At 28.5% G+C, this 23,209-nt stretch overlaps 1 protein-coding gene and 1 long non-coding RNA gene across 2 annotated transcripts in view; both read left to right on the forward strand.

The window, feature by feature from the left end:
* LOC111618974 (protein trachealess-like) overlaps positions 1–16,459 on the forward strand; it is an 85,674-nt gene extending 69,215 nt beyond the window's left edge. The window contains exon 12 of the mRNA XM_023360600.1: positions 14,585–16,459. Within this exon, the coding sequence (XP_023216368.1) occupies positions 14,585–15,838 (1,254 nt within the window). The 3' untranslated portion in view covers positions 15,839–16,459. The remainder of the gene's footprint in view (positions 1–14,584) is intronic.
* Positions 16,460–22,961: 6,502 nt separating this feature from the next.
* Positions 22,962–23,193, forward strand: LOC111618973. The gene is made up of 2 exons (XR_002755668.1): positions 22,962–23,055; positions 23,162–23,193. It is a non-coding gene; the product is annotated as an uncharacterized LOC111618973 (long non-coding RNA).
* Positions 23,194–23,209: the final 16 nt, after the last annotated feature.

Below are 23,209 nucleotides of genomic sequence, written 5' to 3' on the forward strand. Positions count from 1 at the left end.
TCATCAACATAGAAGTATGGTCCTATGAAAAACTTGAGGTAAGAAAGTTATTTAAAAAAAATACATTACATAAAAAATGTTAGAATTATAAAACTTTGAATCCTTAGCTAAAGTTTATATCTTTGTTATAATTTCATCTATTAATTAATTTATCCATTAGGGAATTTTTAGCATTTCCTTTTCAATCTTTTGCTGTCTAACTTACAAAATATTACATTGACTTTCAGAGCAATTCTTTATTAAACACAGTTAAAAATTTTGTAAATAGTTGAGATATAATATAAGGCATTTTCTCTTTTTGCAAAATGCATTTTAGACCAAAAGTCCTTCAGCAGTTGCTCTTACATAAGTGTCTGTAACACGATATGAATATTGTTATACCTCAACTTTTCCAAGAAATCTGTAAATTGTGTTTAATAAGAAATTGCTCTAGAAAGCAATGTTGTATTTCTTAATTGAAAACAGGAGATTCAATAAAATTGAATCGTTAGGATAAATTTCTTTTTCAATTTATATATAAATACAGTTTTATTTACATACATAGAACTAACCAATTAAAAACAATATTGAGTTTACTTCATGAAATTAGTTGAGTTTACTTCATGAAATTAGTTATATTAACTGTCAGATGTTAAACACAAAATTACACCAAATTGCATTATTATGTGTAACATATTGTAAATCATGCTTTATGTAAGATGCATTTAATATATCATTATTTATCATATGTTAAATATGTTTTACAACAAGCATGATTAATAGTCATATCAAATATATTTTTATAAGCAGTTTGACTACAGTGCATTATCATTATCTTACTACTTATTATTCATATAGATAACAGTTTGCCATTTATATGATAAATGTGAATTAAATGTAAAAATTATATATATTTTGATAGTTTAATATATATGTACTTAAAAAGTAATTGTTTTTGTATATATTAGTTTTCATTGTCTATTAATCTTTCTCTATCTTTATTTTCTTTTTTCATTACTAAGCCTTATTATTTTTACATGTTTTATTTTGAAGTCATTGTATTATTTTTAATATTTGAGTTGGTTGGTTGCAGTTTTTTGGAGCAAGGGCTAAAGACGCCAATCTGCGCCACACCAAATGGTTAATTTGCCCAACTCGACATATATATATTATATATTATAACAACAAAAAAACAACAACGAGTATATACATAATAATGACAAACAAATAATACTTGAAAAAGTGAAAAATAAATAAATAAATAGTTAAATCTCTGTATACAAATTAGTGACTTTTAAAAAGTCCAATACATTATAAAGATTGGGCCTCTGGCCCAGAATCTCTTTCGAACACCCTGTCCCAAAATACTGTCTATGCCTGGTCTCAAAAGCAGAGCAATCAAGCAGTATGTGTTTTATAGTAAGAGGACAGTTGGAATACTGGCATACTGGCTGCTTGTTGCCCTTCAAAAGGTATTGATGAGTCAACCGAGTATGTCCAATTCTCAAACGAGTGAAAATAACCTCAGATCTCCTGTCATAGGGTTTCTTATGTGTCCAATTCTCTATCATAGGTTCTCATGTAGTTTATTGTGGACTTGTGCATTCCACAAATTTTGCCATCTCTCTGCTAGTCATTTTTTTTAACAACTAGCTTCAAATCGCCTCCTTCAATAAACATTGTATGCTGAGACAGACTTGCTGACTTTGCAGCTGCGTCAGCTTCTTCATTTTCTCTTATACCTACATGGCCTGGGACCCAACAAAATTTTATAGAGAAATTTCTTGCAAGAAGATGGCAAATCAGATTATGAATTTTAATCAATAGAATGAGAACTAGGTTCAGATGAGATCAAAGCCTGAAGTGCACTAACTGAGTCAGTGTAAATCACGCAGCAACGATGACCTTTCATATTTATATAATTTAGGGCTAAATAAATAGCCTGCAACTCAGCAGAAAAGATGGAAGAATTCAGTGCTATTTGCTCTGCCATGATTTCATCCTGGCAAACAAAGGCTGAGCCAACCTAGTTATCCGATTTAGATCCATCAGTGTATATAGGAATTAAATTCCTGTCACAGTGTTGAATTTCTGCAAAGTGCTGTCTATAGACGTAATCTGGCATGGTTTCTTTTGGGAACTGCTTTAAGCTTAAGTCAACATTTATCGCTGGGGTTGACCAAGGTGAAATACTATTAACTTCAACCTGTGAGATGTTGCTTGTGTCCAGGTCAATCGTGCTGACATTCTCCATTCTCATGTTGAAAGTAGGGATACTACTCATCTGAGCTGCAAATAATCTTTTCAGCTGAGTATCTGGACAATCAGCTGAAAGTTTATTCTGAGATTTCTGTTTAATGTAATAAAAAAGAGACAACTGTTCTCTCCTAAGAGATAGTGGAGGCTCATGAGCATCCATGTACAAATTTTGAACAGGAAAAGTTCAAAAAGCACCAGTGCATAAATGCAATGCTTGATGGTGGATTGGATTCAGCATCTGAAGAGTAGATTCTTGCACAGAGCCATAAACAATGCATCCGTAGTCCAGCTTTGAGCAGACAATGGCCCTATAAATCCTGAGCATAGAATATTTGTCTGCTCCCCAGGATAAACAGCATAATACCTTTAAGAGGTTCAGAGATTTTAAACATCTACTCTTCAAGATGCACAAATGTTGTAAGAAAGTCAGTTTTTGGTCAAATGTAACACCCATAAACTTAGCCTCCTTGACGATTGGGATTTTAACCCTGTTTAGGGGAATTTCGGGATCTAGGTGCAAACCACGCCTTCAGCAAAAGTGGATGCATGAGGTCTTCTCCGTGTTAAAACTAAAGCCATTGGTCTTGGCCTAATTGTCTATGCAATTTAGGGAGGTTTGCAGTTGTCTCTCAATGAAACTCATGTTACTAGACGGGCAAGAGATCTGAAAGTCATCCACATACAGTGTTTCACACTGGGAGGAAGATTTAATATTTGAGATGATCATATATATGATGCATAAAATTTAATCTACGTTACTACTATTCTTGTATTTTTAGCTTTTATATAATTTATATGAAACTTTAAAGGGTATATTAGTAGTTGCACATTACTTTTGTAAGTTTTAGAATATTATTATTATAGTTTAGAGATAAACCAAAACATTTAGCGTTTCATTGCTAATAAAAGTAATAAATTAGATTCTTTAATATACAAAATTATACTTGAATAAATAAATATGCATGTGTAAGAATCTGACATTATCATTTCTGTAAAAACAATTAAATTTTGAATTAAGTAAAAATGCAAAATCAACACTCAACACAGTACTCCTTTTTTAAGTGATAGTCACTCTAACAGTCAGGAAAAGCCTATTAACCAAAAATAAATTAGGTTATCAAGTTATTGAAAGATATAAAAAGCAATTGCTGAATATTCATACAAATGTTATTGATTTTTTGTAAACTGTTCTGATATTCTTGGGATAATTTATCAAAGACCAGTAATTTCATCAATGAATAACTTTTTACTTTTTTTTAATGATTTGATAATCTATGGTAATTAGCTTTTATTATATTTTATTTTAAAAATTACTTTAGATTTGTTTGGTTTTTATAACAATTAGATATTATATCTATGTCTGATTAGATATAAATATATTGTATTTTTGTCTTTAAAAAATATATTTGTCTAAAAAAATATATCTGAAAATGATAAGGATAAAACAATGAATTTTTCTTGATAAATTTAGTTAAAAAAATTATTGGATAATAATTGATGTACTGTATTTCAATGCAGATTCTGTTAGGAAAAATAAATATATACAAGTATTTAAACATTTTTAAGATTTTTATTGGTTTACAACTGAATTATGAAAAATTTCCATATAATTTATTTTTCCTGTAATAAAATAATTATTTTAAAATTAATATTAAAAAATTATTATTTTTGATTCTGAAATAGCTAAACTTTTTTAGCTTTTTATTTAAAAAAAATTGTAAACAAGTGCTTTTATAATAGTGTGATATTAAATAATATAATTTGATAAATTTGACATAATTTCAAATTTAAAAATTATAAATATGATATAAATAGAAATAAATTTTATTATTTTTAAACTTTCTGTTCCTATAGTTTCATAACATGCAACAGCAAAAATAACATATAAACATCTAAATATGTTTCTTTGGTTTTTTTAATGGATATGATGAAATTGAAAGAGTTTATATCTGTAAATGTTAAATTTCAAAGATTTTCAATGAAAAATATGAATTTAACAGCTGACAAAAAATGTGTTCCTATTAAGTCACTTACAAATCTATTAATAATTCATACATCAACAGATGTTTAAATTTCATTTGAGATGTCTTTGAATTTTAGTGAAAAGTATCTATATATATAACCCATTCAACATGTATCCGTCCTTCCTTCCGTCCGTCCCGTAACCGTTTGATAACGGACACTAGAGGCACCCCTATCGTGTGTCATATTTAAAACATTCAAATTAAATTAACAATTTTAATTATTATTTAAATGAACAATATAAATTATTATTAGTCATTTGGCCAATAAATTATTATTTGGTCAATATAACAATATAAATAATTCATTATATTTGTAATAGGAATTTATTATTGTCACGGAATGCCTGTAATGTTCACTAGGGTACGAATAACGAAAAACCGGATAGATTTGAACCGCTACGATAAAACGATAGGGTTTGAAATAGTTAAGCTAATTTTTTAATATAATAATAGAAACCTTTCATGGCACGACCAAAGAAACAGTTGTATACATTTATATATATTAAGTACATCAAACTTAATTTTAATATCAAACTTAAATTAAGTTTGATATTAAGTACATCAAACTTAAAAATTAAGCACACAACTTTCATATATTAAGTGCATTAAACATGCCTTATAGGAATTTGTAATACTGCTAAAACGCCCACTAGGGGGCGTCCCGGGCTACTAGTATAATAGAATCAATAGCCATATTATTTTCAAACAAATGAATTATTGTAAAACAAAAATAAATTTATTATTTGTGGAGTGCTGATTTGTCATTTATTTTTGTTGACAATGATTGGAACTTTTCTGTTTGTCAAATTGTAAATCAGACACAGGCTTTGGGTTTAAAATAGCAATTCTTTTAAAAAACATTTAAATTTGAAACTTTTCCGTTTATTGAACTTTAAACAATTGTTGCTAAGAAAGAAAAATAAATTTTACTTTAAAAGAGAATTTTTTTCAGACTATATAAATCAATTACTTAAATGCTTTTAATTTATTCTCATATTCATAAGCTATTTGCAAACCAAATTGTTTGAAATTATTTACTGTTTTCATAAGATTAATATTTTCTAACATGAATTATAGATTTAAAAAATTATAAAATTAAAGTATTTCTTATTAAAATTTGAGAGAGTTAGATATGATTATTGAAGCTTATCAAGGCTGTGCACACAANTTTAACCAATTCTCGAACCGTGTTAGAGCGAATCCGTGCTATAGAAGTGCCGTGTTATACGGGGGATGGTACCAATTCTCGAACCGTGTTAGAGCGAATCCGTGCTATAGAAGTGCCGTGTTATACGGGGGTTACCTGTACACTATTCCAGAATACATTAAATAATGAATTATATTAATAGAAATTATTATGTATATTAACTTTTTAAATTATCTTTATTTTTGTTAATGTAATAGTAACTAAATAAATAAGAATTGCATATTAGATAAAGCATATAGTCAATTACATTTATATCCCTTTAATACTTTAGGATATTGCAAAAACATTTATAATTTTCCTCCTTAACTAATATAATTATTATACATGAGAGATAAATTTATAATGTAATTTATGTAACAAATGTACATAAGGTGATTTCAAATAGTTGTCAGTTTCCTTGTATAATTTTCTAACCAGAAACATCAAGGAAAGTGTAATTCAGAAAGTTTAATAAGTATAGAATCAATATTGCAGAATGCTAAACAATTTCAGCATTCATGCTTTTTATAGCATGTATGATTTCTAAGTGATAATCAATTTCTGTTACATTTTTGATGTAACTGTCTAGAGACAGTTACATCAAAAAGCAGTTCTGAACTTCAGTTCATTGCAGCAGTTCTGAACTTCAGTTCATTGATGGAAGTCACAGGGCTTTGTAAACAGTGTCCATTACTTATTTCCATAGAAAGATATCAAGTTAGCATTGAGGCCATGGAATTAATCATCACTCCCCACCCAAAAGAAAAATGTATGTCAAGACATGAAGAGCCCAATGTGACAGTATGCCATCTTGCTGGAACATCACATTTGGCTCAACTGAGGTAGCATATACCACTGTAGCATGTCTAGCTTAGCCACTGCTGTCACAAAGAAAAAGGGCTCTTAAACTTCCAAACATGACAAAGCACATCACATATTCATCTTTGACTATTTTTTTCAATTTCTCAAACGGCATGAGGGTTTTCTAATTTCCATATTCTGCAGTTATCACAATTTACCTTCCCTGATATGTAAAATATTGTTTCATCACTAAATCTCAAAGCTAATCAAAATTATTTTCAAAGATGGACTTTTGACAAAATTCTTGGGTAAATTGGAAATGAGGTAGTTTATCTGGTTATAAAGTTTTTACAATCTACAGTTCATAGACAAGAAGAAAAAGGTGGTTAGAAACACTCCTCCAAACAGTTTTGTGGTAGACCTTACTGCCAAGAAACTTGTATAATTGATTGTTTTTTGGGGCTTCAAGAAAATTCTTCTTGGATTTGATCACCATTTTGTGAATTGCTTGATCGTCCCATTTGTTTTTGTGCTGAACACCACAAGTCTCTTGAAATTGCTGTAAGACAGTATTATCTGAAAGTGGATCTTTTCCAAACTGAGTTCTGTAATAGGTTGTGTTGTGATAACAAATTTTATTTTGAAAAACCAAAGTATGCATATTGCTTTCTCTTGACAATCATTTTGAAGTATATCATACCTCTCAGTCATCAAAGTGGGAAGTATAGCATTGCCAAAAAAATTTAGTTACACTTTCATATTCTGTAAGTAGTTTTATTTTGTTGTTCCTGTGTGGAAAATTATAGAACATGAGAACAATGATAAATGTTTAGAATTATCCTGTATAAAAATTTCAAACATAACAGATATTAATAAATTAATTTTATTAATTTAAAATAATTTAAACATAAAAAAGTCATATGTGGTAACAGATAAAAGAAAGAAGTATGAAGTAAATTGTTATTTTAAAATAAAATAGCAATAATCAAGATTAAAACTTGTTATAACATCTACTCATTACATGAATTGTGCATTTATTTGAATAAACAAATACAGTAAAAAAACAAATCTGCTTATTTGTAATAATTTTTGGATTCAAACTGATGATAATAATCAAGATACGATTAAGAGAGTAAGTAAATAAGAATCAAAAGGACAGGTTAAAACAATTAAAAATGTATAATTTGAAGATTTATTAATAATAATTAATAGTAATTCATCCAGCATATAATTGAAATCAGAACTACTGCAGTAATTTAAACTACTGAACTGTGAGCAAATAATGATTAAAATAAGTAGCATTTAACATCTAAACACTGGTTAAAACTGATGATGATTGTATATTACAGCCACATTTTGATGCTGATAGGAGGAAAAAAGTGGCTTAAAAATGCATAATTACTTGAAGATAATGTTAGCAGTAACAAAACACTGATTACATTAAGCAAACTTATGTTTTGGAATTTGCTAATTTTGATGACATTATATGACTAATAACAGTATGTGTGATTACAGCGAGTAGATTCTACTATATATGAATACTGTGACAGAAAATGTGGAATTATTTGATAAATTTTTTAAAAGAAAAAATTGTTTGTTTTTAAACTATGCTAATACAATTTACATATGTGTAAGCTTAACTATACTAATTTTTTTTTATTTTTTTAATTTATAAGAATTTCATTTTTATTTAATAGTCAAGAATTTAAGAATTAATTTATATTATCACCACTCTATTAAAACAATAAAAATTTAAATAGATTAATTTCATTTTCTTAAAGTAACTATACAAAAAAAAAATCATTTATTTATGCTCAAGTATTTTCTTAGTTAATTTATTTGTATGCTTCAAAATATATTGTAAATTCAAAGTGTTTATAGTAGTTCTTCTTTTTATTCAATAAAATGTTTTATTATGGATATGAAATTATTAGTATTTAAAATTTTAAGTAATTTCCTATTAGAGTAATGAGCAATGTCTCTGGACATTGCCTTAAAACATAATTGCTTTTAGTGTTATCCAGAATTTCTGACAATATTAAGCAGTGATAAACTTGAATTAATATTTGTAAAATTGATCTGATTTTACTATGCTTATCAAATGAAAATACTTCGTAGTTTTATATTGAGTAAAATTTTATGACAAATTTGAAGTATTAGTTATATAGTTTTATTTTAAAGAAATAAAAAAAATTAACATTCAATTAATATTGCTATTACTTCTGTTTTTATATTTACTTATTAAATAACAGAATTATGAATTTATTTATTTAATTTTATTTCAGTCCTATTTTATTTTTATTTATGTAATTCTTCTCATAGGACTATTCTTCTTTGTTAATTCATTTTCATCAACATAGAAGTATGGTCCTATGAAAAACTTGAGGTAAGAAAGTTATTTAAAAAAAATACATTACATAAAAAATGTTAGAATTATAAAACTTTGAATCCTTAGCTAAAGTTTATATCTTTGTTATAATTTCATCTATTAATTAATTTATCCATTAGGGAATTTTTAGCATTTCCTTTTCAATCTTTTGCTGTCTAACTTACAAAATATTACATTGACTTTCAGAGCAATTCTTTATTAAACACAGTTAAAAATTTTGTAAATAGTTGAGATATAATATAAGGCATTTTCTCTTTTTGCAAAATGCATTTTAGACCAAAAGTCCTTCAGCAGTTGCTCTTATATAAGTGTCTGTAACACGATATGAATATTGTTATACCTCAACTTTTCCAAGAAATCTGTAAATTGTGTTTAATAAGAAATTGCTCTAGAAAGCAATGTTGTATTTCTTAATTGAAAACAGGAGATTCAATAAAATTGAATCGTTAGGATAAATTTCTTTTTCAATTTATATATAAATACAGTTTTATTTACATACATAGAACTAACCAATTAAAAACAATATTGAGTTTACTTCATGAAATTAGTTGAGTTTACTTCATGAAATTAGTTATATTAACTGTCAGATGTTAAACACAAAATTACACCAAATTGCATTATTATGTGTAACATATTGTAAATCATGCTTTATGTAAGATGCATTTAATATATCATTATTTATCATATGTTAAATATGTTTTACAACAAGCATGATTAATAGTCATATCAAATATATTTTTATAAGCAGTTTGACTACAGTGCATTATCATTATCTTACTACTTATTATTCATATAGATAACAGTTTGCCATTTATATGATAAATGTGAATTAAATGTAAAAATTATATATATTTTGATAGTTTAATATATATGTACTTAAAAAGTAATTGTTTTTGTATATATTAGTTTTCATTGTCTATTAATCTTTCTCTATCTTTATTTTCTTTTTTCATTACTAAGCCTTATTATTTTTACATGTTTTATTTTGAAGTCATTGTATTATTTTTAATATTTGAGTTGGTTGGTTGCAGTTTTTTGGAGCAAGGGCTAAAGACGCCAATCTGCGCCACACCAAATGGTTAATTTGCCCAACTCGACATATATATATTATATATTATAACAACAAAAAAACAACAACGAGTATATACATAATAATGACAAACAAATAATACTTGAAAAAGTGAAAAATAAATAAATAAATAGTTAAATCTCTGTATACAAATTAGTGACTTTTAAAAAGTCCAATACATTATAAAGATTGGGCCTCTGGCCCAGAATCTCTTTCGAACACCCTGTCCCAAAATACTGTCTATGCCTGGTCTCAAAAGCAGAGCAATCAAGCAGTATGTGTTTTATAGTAAGAGGACAGTTGGAATACTGGCATACTGGCTGCTTGTTGCCCTTCAAAAGGTATTGATGAGTCAACCGAGTATGTCCAATTCTCAAACGAGTGAAAATAACCTCAGATCTCCTGTCATAGGGTTTCTTATGTGTCCAATTCTCTATCATAGGTTCTCATGTAGTTTATTGTGGACTTGTGCATTCCACAAATTTTGCCATCTCTCTGCTAGTCATTTTTTTTAACAACTAGCTTCAAATCGCCTCCTTCAATAAACATTGTATGCTGAGACAGACTTGCTGACTTTGCAGCTGCGTCAGCTTCTTCATTTTCTCTTATACCTACATGGCCTGGGACCCAACAAAATTTTATAGAGAAATTTCTTGCAAGAAGATGGCAAATCAGATTATGAATTTTAATCAATAGAATGAGAACTAGGTTCAGATGAGATCAAAGCCTGAAGTGCACTAACTGAGTCAGTGTAAATCACGCAGCAACGATGACCTTTCATATTTATATAATTTAGGGCTAAATAAATAGCCTGCAACTCAGCAGAAAAGATGGAAGAATTCAGTGCTATTTGCTCTGCCATGATTTCATCCTGGCAAACAAAGGCTGAGCCAACCTAGTTATCCGATTTAGATCCATCAGTGTATATAGGAATTAAATTCCTGTCACAGTGTTGAATTTCTGCAAAGTGCTGTCTATAGACGTAATCTGGCATGGTTTCTTTTGGGAACTGCTTTAAGCTTAAGTCAACATTTATCGCTGGGGTTGACCAAGGTGAAATACTATTAACTTCAACCTGTGAGATGTTGCTTGTGTCCAGGTCAATCGTGCTGACATTCTCCATTCTCATGTTGAAAGTAGGGATACTACTCATCTGAGCTGCAAATAATCTTTTCAGCTGAGTATCTGGACAATCAGCTGAAAGTTTATTCTGAGATTTCTGTTTAATGTAATAAAAAAGAGACAACTGTTCTCTCCTAAGAGATAGTGGAGGCTCATGAGCATCCATGTACAAATTTTGAACAGGAAAAGTTCAAAAAGCACCAGTGCATAAACGCAATGCTTGATGGTGGATTGGATTCAGCATCTGAAGAGTAGATTCTTGCACAGAGCCATAAACAATGCATCCGTAGTCCAGCTTTGAGCAGACAATGGCCCTATAAATCCTGAGCTTAGAATATTTGTCTGCTCCCCAGGATAAACAGCATAATACCTTTAAGAGGTTCAGAGATTTTAAACATCTACTCTTCAAGATGCACAAATGTTGTAAGAAAGTCAGTTTTTGGTCAAATGTAACACCCATAAACTTAGCCTCCTTGACGATTGGGATTTTAACCCTGTTTAGGGGAATTTCGGGATCTAGGTGCAAACCACGCCTTCAGCAAAAGTGGATGCACGAGGTCTTCTCCGTGTTAAAACTAAAGCCATTGGTCTTGGCCTAATTGTCTATGCAATTTAGGGATGTTTGCAGTTGTCTCTCAATGAAACTCATGTTACTAGACGGGCAAGAGATCTGAAAGTCATCCACATACAGAGAGTGTTTCACACTGGGAGGAAGATTTAATATTTGAGATGATCATATATATGATGCATAAAATTTAATCTACGTTACTACTATTCTTGTATTTTTAGCTTTTATATAATTTATATGAAACTTTAAAGGGTATATTAGTAGTTGCACATTACTTTTGTAAGTTTTAGAATATTATTATTATAGTTTAGAGATAAACCAAAACATTTAGCGTTTCATTGCTAATAAAAGTAATAAATTAGATTCTTTAATATACAAAATTATACTTGAATAAATAAATATGCATGTGTAAGAATCTGACATTATCATTTCTGTAAAAACAATTAAATTTTGAATTAAGTAAAAATGCAAAATCAACACTCAACACAGTACTCCTTTTTTAAGTGATAGTCACTCTAACAGTCAGGAAAAGCCTATTAACCAAAAATAAATTAGGTTATCAAGTTATTGAAAGATATAAAAAGCAATTGCTGAATATTCATACAAATGTTATTGATTTTTTGTAAACTGTTCTGATATTCTTGGGATAATTTATCAAAGACCAGTAATTTCATCAATGAATAACTTTTTACTTTTTTTTAATGATTTGATAATCTATGGTAATTAGCTTTTATTATATTTTATTTTAAAAATTACTTTAGATTTGTTTGGTTTTTATAACAATTAGATATTATATCTATGTCTGATTAGATATAAATATATTGTATTTTTGTCTTTAAAAAATATATTTGTCTAAAAAAATATATCTGAAAATGATAAGGATAAAACAATGAATTTTTCTTGATAAATTTAGTTAAAAAAATTATTGGATAATAATTGATGTACTGTATTTCAATGCAGATTCTGTTAGGAAAAATAAATATATACAAGTATTTAAACATTTTTAAGATTTTTATTGGTTTACAACTGAATTATGAAAAATTTCCATATAATTTATTTTTCCTGTAATAAAATAATTATTTTAAAATTAATATTAAAAAATTATTATTTTTGATTCTGAAATAGCTAAACTTTTTTAGCTTTTTATTTAAAAAAAATTGTAAACAAGTGCTTTTATAATAGTGTGATATTAAATAATATAATTTGATAAATTTGACATAATTTCAAATTTAAAAATTATAAATATGATATAAATAGAAATAAATTTTATTATTTTTAAACTTTCTGTTCCTATAGTTTCATAACATGCAACAGCAAAAATAACATATAAACATCTAAATATGTTTCTTTGGTTTTTTTAATGGATATGATGAAATTGAAAGAGTTTATATCTGTAAATGTTAAATTTCAAAGATTTTCAATGAAAAATATGAATTTAACAGCTGACAAAAAATGTGTTCCTATTAAGTCACTTACAAATCTATTAATAATTCATACATCAACAGATGTTTAAATTTCATTTGAGATGTCTTTGAATTTTAGTGAAAAGTATCTATATATATAACCCATTCAACATGTATCCGTCCTTCCTTCCGTCCGTCCCGTAACCGTTTGATAACGGACACTAGAGGCACCCCTATCGTGTGTCATATTTAAAACATTCAAATTAAATTAACAATTTTAATTATTATTTAAATGAACAATATAAATTATTATTAGTCATTTGGCCAATAAATTATTATTTGGTCAATATAACAATATAAATAATTCATTATATTTGTAATAGGAATTTATTATTGTCACGGAATGCCTGTAATGTTCACTAGGGTACGAATAACGAAAAACCGGATAGATTTGAACCGCTACGATAAAACGATAGGGTTTGAAATAGTTAAGCTAATTTTTTAATATAATAATAGAAACCTTTCATGGCACGACCAAAGAAACAGTTGTATACATTTATATATATTAAGTACATCAAACTTAATTTTAATATCAAACTTAAATTAAGTTTGATATTAAGTACATCAAACTTAAAAATTAAGCACACAACTTTCATATATTAAGTGCATTAAACATGCCTTATAGGAATTTGTAATACTGCTAAAACGCCCACTAGGGGGCGTCCCGGGCTACTAGTATAAAATAAAACAAGAGAGAATAGAGAGAAACTAGTNTGCAAACCAAATTGTTTGAAATTATTTACTGTTTTCATAAGATTAATATTTTCTAACATGAATTATAGATTTAAAAAATTATAAAATTAAAGTATTTCTTATTAAAATTTGAGAGAGTTAGATATGATTATTGAAGCTTATCAAGGCTGTGCACACAAGTTTAACTTCTTATTTGAGAAGAATAAAAAAATTAAATAAAAAAATTTATTTAAAAATTACAATATTGAAAAACTAAATCAGGAAAATATTTTTGAAGTGTACTGAATGTCCATTTACAATCATCAGAACACAATTAACATTAGTGGAGTTGACTTTTCTTTATAGGTTGGTTATTTTCTCCTATATGCAAATTTTTAAAACTATTTCATCCTAGATCTTTAATCTTTATTTTAAAAAAAATATTAAATAAATATCTATTAACTATCTTGTAAAAATTAATACACTACATTATGAGAAAATAATGTGGGTTTTAAAAAATTCCATGCTTTCACCTGACTATTAATATAATTTTCTCATTGAAACAATGAGAAAATTATATTAATAGTCAGGTGAATGAAATATATGAATATTGAATGAAATATTAAAATTAAAGTATTTGACAATATTTAATAATTTATTATTTGTCAATTAAAGTTTTTTGAGAAATTTGAGATATTTTTGCCATTTAAGCTCTCATTTTGTAAGAAATTATTAGTAAGTTTTATAACAAAGAAAGACATTCAAGCATTGCCTGAAATTTCAGTGAAATTATAGTCAACGTTTTGATTATAAAAAGAAAAATGTACTTAGCTTTGAATTATTATAAATTTTTCTTCAATAACAATTATTGATCTAATGAAGATGGCTTTTCTTGAAACTATGAATTCTGTTAATGAACTTTTATGCAGGATAAAAGAATATTTAGTATAATTAATGCATAAAATATATTAAGTTATTTTAGCTAAACTATTTTATATTTATATTTTTATGTTTTATTGTGTTATAATATATTGAATACTTTTTGTATTTAGGAAACAGGATGTGGTCAAGAGGATTCTACTGGAGATTTTGATGTTGATCCTGAACAGCTAGATCTAACCGTTGATACACCACATTATGTGGAAGAAAAATCTTCCAGAGATATTGGAATTCATCAAAGCCATCATAGTAGGCAACGTAAAAGAAAACTTCCTGCAGAATGTATAACAGTTGATGATCATAAAACCAGTCCAAAGTCACAGACAGCAAGTGTGTCTAGTCTTAATAGCAGTCCTATGTCAGGCAGTGACTATTTACCTAATGGCGAAAGAAATGTTGTGGTTAGTCCTGAAAGAACATTGTTATCCCATAGAGAAGATACATCCAGTCCACATGATCAATTAAACAGGCCAGAAATTCAGGCAAATAGTGACAGCGATAGTCAAAAAGGAGTTGCCAGACCATGGAAGCGTTCTCCTAATTCTCTTCGTTCTTCCCATATAGAGACTAATGGTGCTTCAGCAATGTCAGTAAAAGAGCTTGAAGATGCAATGAATAAACATCTTCCCTCAGTGGGAACTACAAATCATACAAATTTAAGTCAAGAGACACTATCACAAAAATCTCAGTCACACCCTCAACAATCGCAGCGATCCACAATTCAGTGGATAGGTGGATCACAAACAACATTACCAGCATCTTCATTTTTAAGACAATTGTATGTGAACAGAGAATCTGTTATTAGGTCAGGTACACACGTTAGTCGTTCTTCATATTATGGAGAAGTACAAGGAACCCTTCCAACTCCACCCAGCAGTGGAGGAGAATCATATACTGAACAAACTCCACAATTTATGATACCTGCAAAAATGGCAGCAGAATCATATGGTGTGATACCGGGTTATTCCACTGCTCCCGTAACCATGAGTAGTTATATGGACACCTACAGTGCCATGACTCCTCCTGCTTCTGTGTCACCAAGAGAAAAATTTCATCCAGGTATATCTGATACTACTTCTTTTACCGAAGCAGCAGCAGCTGCTGCTGCAGCAGCAATTCCCCACATGCATCATTATGTGCCAGACACATCATTACAACATCTACCCTTAAAACCACAGGTATTTGTACATCCAAGTACAATTGATTACAGTCATTCTCATGCTCAACAGGCATTAAGTTCTGAACACCAACAACAATTATATGCTCACCATGCAAGCAGTTTTCATCTATATCATCCCTCAGCTAGCAGTAAACCACCTCATCATCCACCCAATGGTGCCTCTTGGTATGCTCAGCCAGATTCTTAGGTAATCTCATTGTAGATATACCTTTCCTCTTACATTATCTGCAACTATTTCAAATCCTTTGTTGCTGATGTTTATTGTTATTTTATTGTCAACGGAATTTGTAATATAGATGTTCAGATCTCCAATATGTATGAACTTCTACAAAGATTGATTTGAATCAGTATTTGATACTCTACATTGAAGTATCTGTAATAAATGAAGGCAAAGATGATATGGATGGATATTATTTCACTGCAATGCTTGAGCATTCAAAAACTCAGCATTTTCCTGTGATCAACAGTACTGTACATAGTTGTAAGTACAAGTGGTAGAGAGATAGAACTATACTATGGCAGAATGTTATGACAGATTTTTTTCAGTGCTCAGCACTAGAACTGAAACTACCAAATCCTGTCACAGCTGTCATAAAATCACTTATAACCCATTCACTAAATTCTGTCATTAGCTACACAAAAATAATTTTCTTGAAGTTTTCCCATAATCTTGTCATTCTAAATATTCTCCATACTTTACTATTGTCAGATTTAATCTGCTCTGTGTATTTTTATTTCATGTTCATATGTTAGAGTATGGATTTAGATTTTTTTTTCTTAAATTTCCTTCCACTTTTTTGTCAAACAGAAAAGAAAATTTTAAATTGAAAATTAATAAAATTATTATTNACTGTGAGCAAATAATGATTAAAATAAGTAGCATTTAACATCTAAACACTGGTTAAAACTGATGATGATTGTATATTACAGCCACATTTTGATGCTGATAGGAGGAAAAAAGTGGCTTAAAAATGCATAATTACTTGAAGATAATGTTAGCAGTAACAAAACACTGATTACATTAAGCAAACTTATGTTTTGGAATTTGCTAATTTTGATGACATTATATGACTAATAACAGTATGTGTGATTACAGCGAGTAGATTCTACTATATATGAATACTGTGACAGAAAATGTGGAATTATTTGATAAATTTTTTAAAAGAAAAAATTGTTTGTTTTTAAACTATGCTAATACAATTTACATATGTGTAAGCTTAACTATACTAATTTTTTTTTATTTTTTTAATTTATAAGAATTTCATTTTTATTTAATAGTCAAGAATTTAAGAATTAATTTATATTATCACCACTCTATTAAAACAATAAAAATTTAAATAGATTAATTTCATTTTCTTAAAGTAACTATACAAAAAAAAAATCATTTATTTATGCTCAAGTATTTTCTTAGTTAATTTATTTGTATGCTTCAAAATATATTGTAAATTCAAAGTGTTTATAGTAGTTCTTCTTTTTATTCAATAAAATGTTTTATTATGGATATGAAATTATTAGTATTTAAAATTTTAAGTAATTTCCTATTAGAGTAATGAGCAATGTCTCTGGACATTGCCTTAAAACATAATTGCTTTTAGTGTTATCCAGAATTTCTGACAATATTAAGCAGTGATAAACTTGAATTAATATTTGTAAAATTGATCTGATTTTACTATGCTTATCAAATGAAAATACTTCGTAGTTTTATATTGAGTAAAATTTTATGACAAATTTGAAGTATTAGTTATATAGTTTTATTTTAAAGAAATAAAAAAAATTAACATTCAATTAATATTGCTATTACTTCTGTTTTTATATTTACTTATTAAATAACAGAATTATGAATTTATTTATTTAATTTTATTTCAGTCCTATTTTATTTTTATTTATGTAATTCTTCTCATAGGACTATTCTTCTTTGTTAATTCATTTTCATCAACATAGAAGTATGGTCCTATGAAAAACTTGAGGTAAGAAAGTTATTTAAAAAAAATACATTACATAAAAAATGTTAGAATTATAAAACTTTGAATCCTTAGCTAAAGTTTATATCTTTGTTATAATTTCATCTATTAATTAATTTATCCATTAGGGAATTTTTAGCATTTCCTTTTCAATCTTTTGCTGTCTAACTTACAAAATATTACATTGACTTTCAGAGCAATTCTTTATTAAACACAGTTAAAAATTTTGTAAATAGTTGAGATATAATATAAGGCATTTTCTCTTTTTGCAAAATGCATTTTAGACCAAAAGTCCTTCAGCAGTTGCTCTTACATAAGTGTCTGTAACACGATATGAATATTGTTATACCTCAACTTTTCCAAGAAATCTGTAAATTGTGTTTAATAAGAAATTGCTCTAGAAAGCAATGTTGTATTTCTTAATTGAAAACAGGAGATTCAATAAAATTGAATCGTTAGGATAAATTTCTTTTTCAATTTATATATAAATACAGTTTTATTTACATACATAGAACTAACCAATTAAAAACAATATTGAGTTTACTTCATGAAATTAGTTGAGTTTACTTCATGAAATTAGTTATATTAACTGTCAGATGTTAAACACAAAATTACACCAAATTGCATTATTATGTGTAACATATTGTAAATCATGCTTTATGTAAGATGCATTTAATATATCATTATTTATCATATGTTAAATATGTTTTACAACAAGCATGATTAATAGTCATATCAAATATATTTTTATAAGCAGTTTGACTACAGTGCATTATCATTATCTTACTACTTATTATTCATATAGATAACAGTTTGCCATTTATATGATAAATGTGAATTAAATGTAAAAATTATATATATTTTGATAGTTTAATATATATGTACTTAAAAAGTAATTGTTTTTGTATATATTAGTTTTCATTGTCTATTAATCTTTCTCTATCTTTATTTTCTTTTTTCATTACTAAGCCTTATTATTTTTACATGTTTTATTTTGAAGTCATTGTATTATTTTTAATATTTGAGTTGGTTGGTTGCAGTTTTTTGGAGCAAGGGCTAAAGACGCCAATCTGCGCCACACCAAATGGTTAATTTGCCCAACTCGACATATATATATTATATATTATAACAACAAAAAAACAACAACGAGTATATACATAATAATGACAAACAAATAATACTTGAAAAAGTGAAAAATAAATAAATAAATAGTTAAATCTCTGTATACAAATTAGTGACTTTTAAAAAGTCCAATACATTATAAAGATTGGGCCTCTGGCCCAGAATCTCTTTCGAACACCCTGTCCCAAAATACTGTCTATGCCTGGTCTCAAAAGCAGAGCAATCAAGCAGTATGTGTTTTATAGTAAGAGGACAGTTGGAATACTGGCATACTGGCTGCTTGTTGCCCTTCAAAAGGTATTGATGAGTCAACCGAGTATGTCCAATTCTCAAACGAGTGAAAATAACCTCAGATCTCCTGTCATAGGGTTTCTTATGTGTCCAATTCTCTATCATAGGTTCTCATATAGTTTATTGTGGACTTGTGCATTCCACAAATTTTGCCATCTCTCTGCTAGTCATTTTTTTTAACAACTAGCTTCAAATCGCCTCCTTCAATAAACATTGTATGCTGAGACAGACTTGCTGACTTTGCAGCTGCGTCAGCTTCTTCATTTTCTCTTATACCTACATGGCCTGGGACCCAACAAAATTTTATAGAGAAATTTCTTGCAAGAAGATGGCAAATCAGATTATGAATTTTAATCAATAGAATGAGAACTAGGTTCAGATGAGATCAAAGCCTGAAGTGCACTAACTGAGTCAGTGTAAATCACGCAGCAACGATGACCTTTCATATTTATATAATTTAGGGCTAAATAAATAGCCTGCAACTCAGCAGAAAAGATGGAAGAATTCAGTGCTATTTGCTCTGCCATGATTTCATCCTGGCAAACAAAGGCTGAGCCAACCTAGTTATCCGATTTAGATCCATCAGTGTATATAGGAATTAAATTCCTGTCACAGTGTTGAATTTCTGCAAAGTGCTGTCTATAGACGTAATCTGGCATGGTTTCTTTTGGGAACTGCTTTAAGCTTAAGTCAACATTTATCGCTGGGGTTGACCAAGGTGAAATACTATTAACCTCAACCTGTGAGATGTTGCTTGTGTCCAGGTCAATCGTGCTGACATTCTCCATTCTCATGTTGAAAGTAGGGATACTACTCATCTGAGCTGCAAATAATCTTTTCAGCTGAGTATCTGGACAATCAGCTGAAAGTTTATTCTGAGATTTCTGTTTAATGTAATAAAAAAGAGACAACTGTTCTCTCCTAAGAGATAGTGGAGGCTCATGAGCATCCATGTACAAATTTTGAACAGGAAAAGTTCAAAAAGCACCAGTGCATAAACGCAATGCTTGATGGTGGATTGGATTCAGCATCTGAAGAGTAGATTCTTGCACAGAGCCATAAACAATGCATCCGTAGTCCAGCTTTGAGCAGACAATGGCCCTATAAATCCTGAGCATAGAATATTTGTCTGCTCCCCAGGATAAACAGCATAATACCTTTAAGAGGTTCAGAGATTTTAAACATCTACTCTTCAAGATGCACAAATGTTGTAAGAAAGTCAGTTTTTGGTCAAATGTAACACCCATAAACTTAGCCTCCTTGACGATTGGGATTTTAACCCTGTTTAGGGGAATTTCGGGATCTAGGTGCAAACCACGCCTTCAGCAAAAGTGGATGCATGAGGTCTTCTCCGTGTTAAAACTAAAGCCATTGGTCTTGGCCTAATTGTCTATGCAATTTAGGGAGGTTTGCAGTTGTCTCTCAATGAAACTCATGTTACTAGACGGGCAAGAGATCTGAAAGTCATCCACATACAGTGTTTCACACTGGGAGGAAGATTTAATATTTGAGATGATCATATATATGATGCATAAAATTTAATCTACGTTACTACTATTCTTGTATTTTTAGCTTTTATATAATTTATATGAAACTTTAAAGGGTATATTAGTAGTTGCACATTACTTTTGTAAGTTTTAGAATATTATTATTATAGTTTAGAGATAAACCAAAACATTTAGCGTTTCATTGCTAATAAAAGTAATAAATTAGATTCTTTAATATACAAAATTATACTTGAATAAATAAATATGCATGTGTAAGAATCTGACATTATCATTTCTGTAAAAACAATTAAATTTTGAATTAAGTAAAAATGCAAAATCAACACTCAACACAGTACTCCTTTTTTAAGTGATAGTCACTCTAACAGTCAGGAAAAGCCTATTAACCAAAAATAAATTAGGTTATCAAGTTATTGAAAGATATAAAAAGCAATTGCTGAATATTCATACAAATGTTATTGATTTTTTGTAAACTGTTCTGATATTCTTGGGATAATTTATCAAAGACCAGTAATTTCATCAATGAATAACTTTTTACTTTTTTTTAATGATTTGATAATCTATGGTAATTAGCTTTTATTATATTTTATTTTAAAAATTACTTTAGATTTGTTTGGTTTTTATAACAATTAGATATTATATCTATGTCTGATTAGATATAAATATATTGTATTTTTGTCTTTAAAAAATATATTTGTCTAAAAAAATATATCTGAAAATGATAAGGATAAAACAATGAATTTTTCTTGATAAATTTAGTTAAAAAAATTATTGGATAATAATTGATGTACTGTATTTCAATGCAGATTCTGTTAGGAAAAATAAATATATACAAGTATTTAAACATTTTTAAGATTTTTATTGGTTTACAACTGAATTATGAAAAATTTCCATATAATTTATTTTTCCTGTAATAAAATAATTATTTTAAAATTAATATTAAAAAATTATTATTTTTGATTCTGAAATAGCTAAACTTTTTTAGCTTTTTATTTAAAAAAAATTGTAAACAAGTGCTTTTATAATAGTGTGATATTAAATAATATAATTTGATAAATTTGACATAATTTCAAATTTAAAAATTATAAATATGATATAAATAGAAATAAATTTTATTATTTTTAAACTTTCTGTTCCTATAGTTTCATAACATGCAACAGCAAAAATAACATATAAACATCTAAATATGTTTCTTTGGTTTTTTTAATGGATATGATGAAATTGAAAGAGTTTATATCTGTAAATGTTAAATTTCAAAGATTTTCAATGAAAAATATGAATTTAACAGCTGACAAAAAATGTGTTCCTATTAAGTCACTTACAAATCTATTAATAATTCATACATCAACAGATGTTTAAATTTCATTTGAGATGTCTTTGAATTTTAGTGAAAAGTATCTATATATATAACCCATTCAACATGTATCCGTCCTTCCTTCCGTCCGTCCCGTAACCGTTTGATAACGGACACTAGAGGCACCCCTATCGTGTGTCATATTTAAAACATTCAAATTAAATTAACAATTTTAATTATTATTTAAATGAACAATATAAATTATTATTAGTCATTTGGCCAATAAATTATTATTTGGTCAATATAACAATATAAATAATTCATTATATTTGTAATAGGAATTTATTATTGTCACGGAATGCCTGTAATGTTCACTAGGGTACGAATAACGAAAAACCGGATAGATTTGAACCGCTACGATAAAACGATAGGGTTTGAAATAGTTAAGCTAATTTTTTAATATAATAATAGAAACCTTTCATGGCACGACCAAAGAAACAGTTGTATACATTTATATATATTAAGTACATCAAACTTAATTTTAATATCAAACTTAAATTAAGTTTGATATTAAGTACATCAAACTTAAAAATTAAGCACACAACTTTCATATATTAAGTGCATTAAACATGCCTTATAGGAATTTGTAATACTGCTAAAACGCCCACTAGGGGGCGTCCCGGGCTACTAGTATAAAATAAAACAAGAGAGAATAGAGAGAAACTAGTGGGCGAGTGGTCTCCGTTGCCGCTCATCGTAGTGGTGACCAGACCCTAAAGACTGGGAGGTTCGTCGTGGGTTCGCGCCACGGTCGGACAGGCTGGCTGCTTGGAGTTTTCCGGGTTTTCTCCTTGCCTATAACGACTGAATAGCAGGCCAGTTCCCCATAAAAGTCCTCCCGGAAGGCATTTATTTCCCGCGCGTACGTATGGCTGTTCGATACAGCCGGCTAATCGGTCGCCTAGCGATCATACACACACACAAGTCTACTCGGAGAAAGAGCCTACATTGAGCTAAAATCTCCATATAAACACCATCGAAGAAGAAAAAAGAAAGGTAATAAGTGTAAGTATCTTGTATTCCTTGAAATAATCAGAGTAATGTTCGAAAATCATAAATATATTTGTTCGCATTAATTTCCCTAATAACAAATAAACTTACGTTTCAGCAGAACACAGCAGCAGCTAGTAACGAGGGCAGCAGTGAAACAGACTCAGAAGATGTAAGAAGTGTAAGTATCTTGTATTCCTTGAAATAATCAGAGTAATGTTCGAAAATCATAAATATATTTGTTCGCATTAATTTCCCTAATAACAAATAAACTTACGTTTCAGCAGGACACAGCAGCAGCTAGTAACGAGGGCAGCAGTGAAACAGACTTAGAA

Source organism: Centruroides sculpturatus, unplaced genomic scaffold, assembly GCF_000671375.1.
Source record: "Centruroides sculpturatus isolate CEXI.00-Female unplaced genomic scaffold, Cexi_2.0 scaffold241, whole genome shotgun sequence".
In the NCBI taxonomy this organism is placed as follows: Eukaryota; Metazoa; Arthropoda; class Arachnida; order Scorpiones; family Buthidae; genus Centruroides; species Centruroides sculpturatus.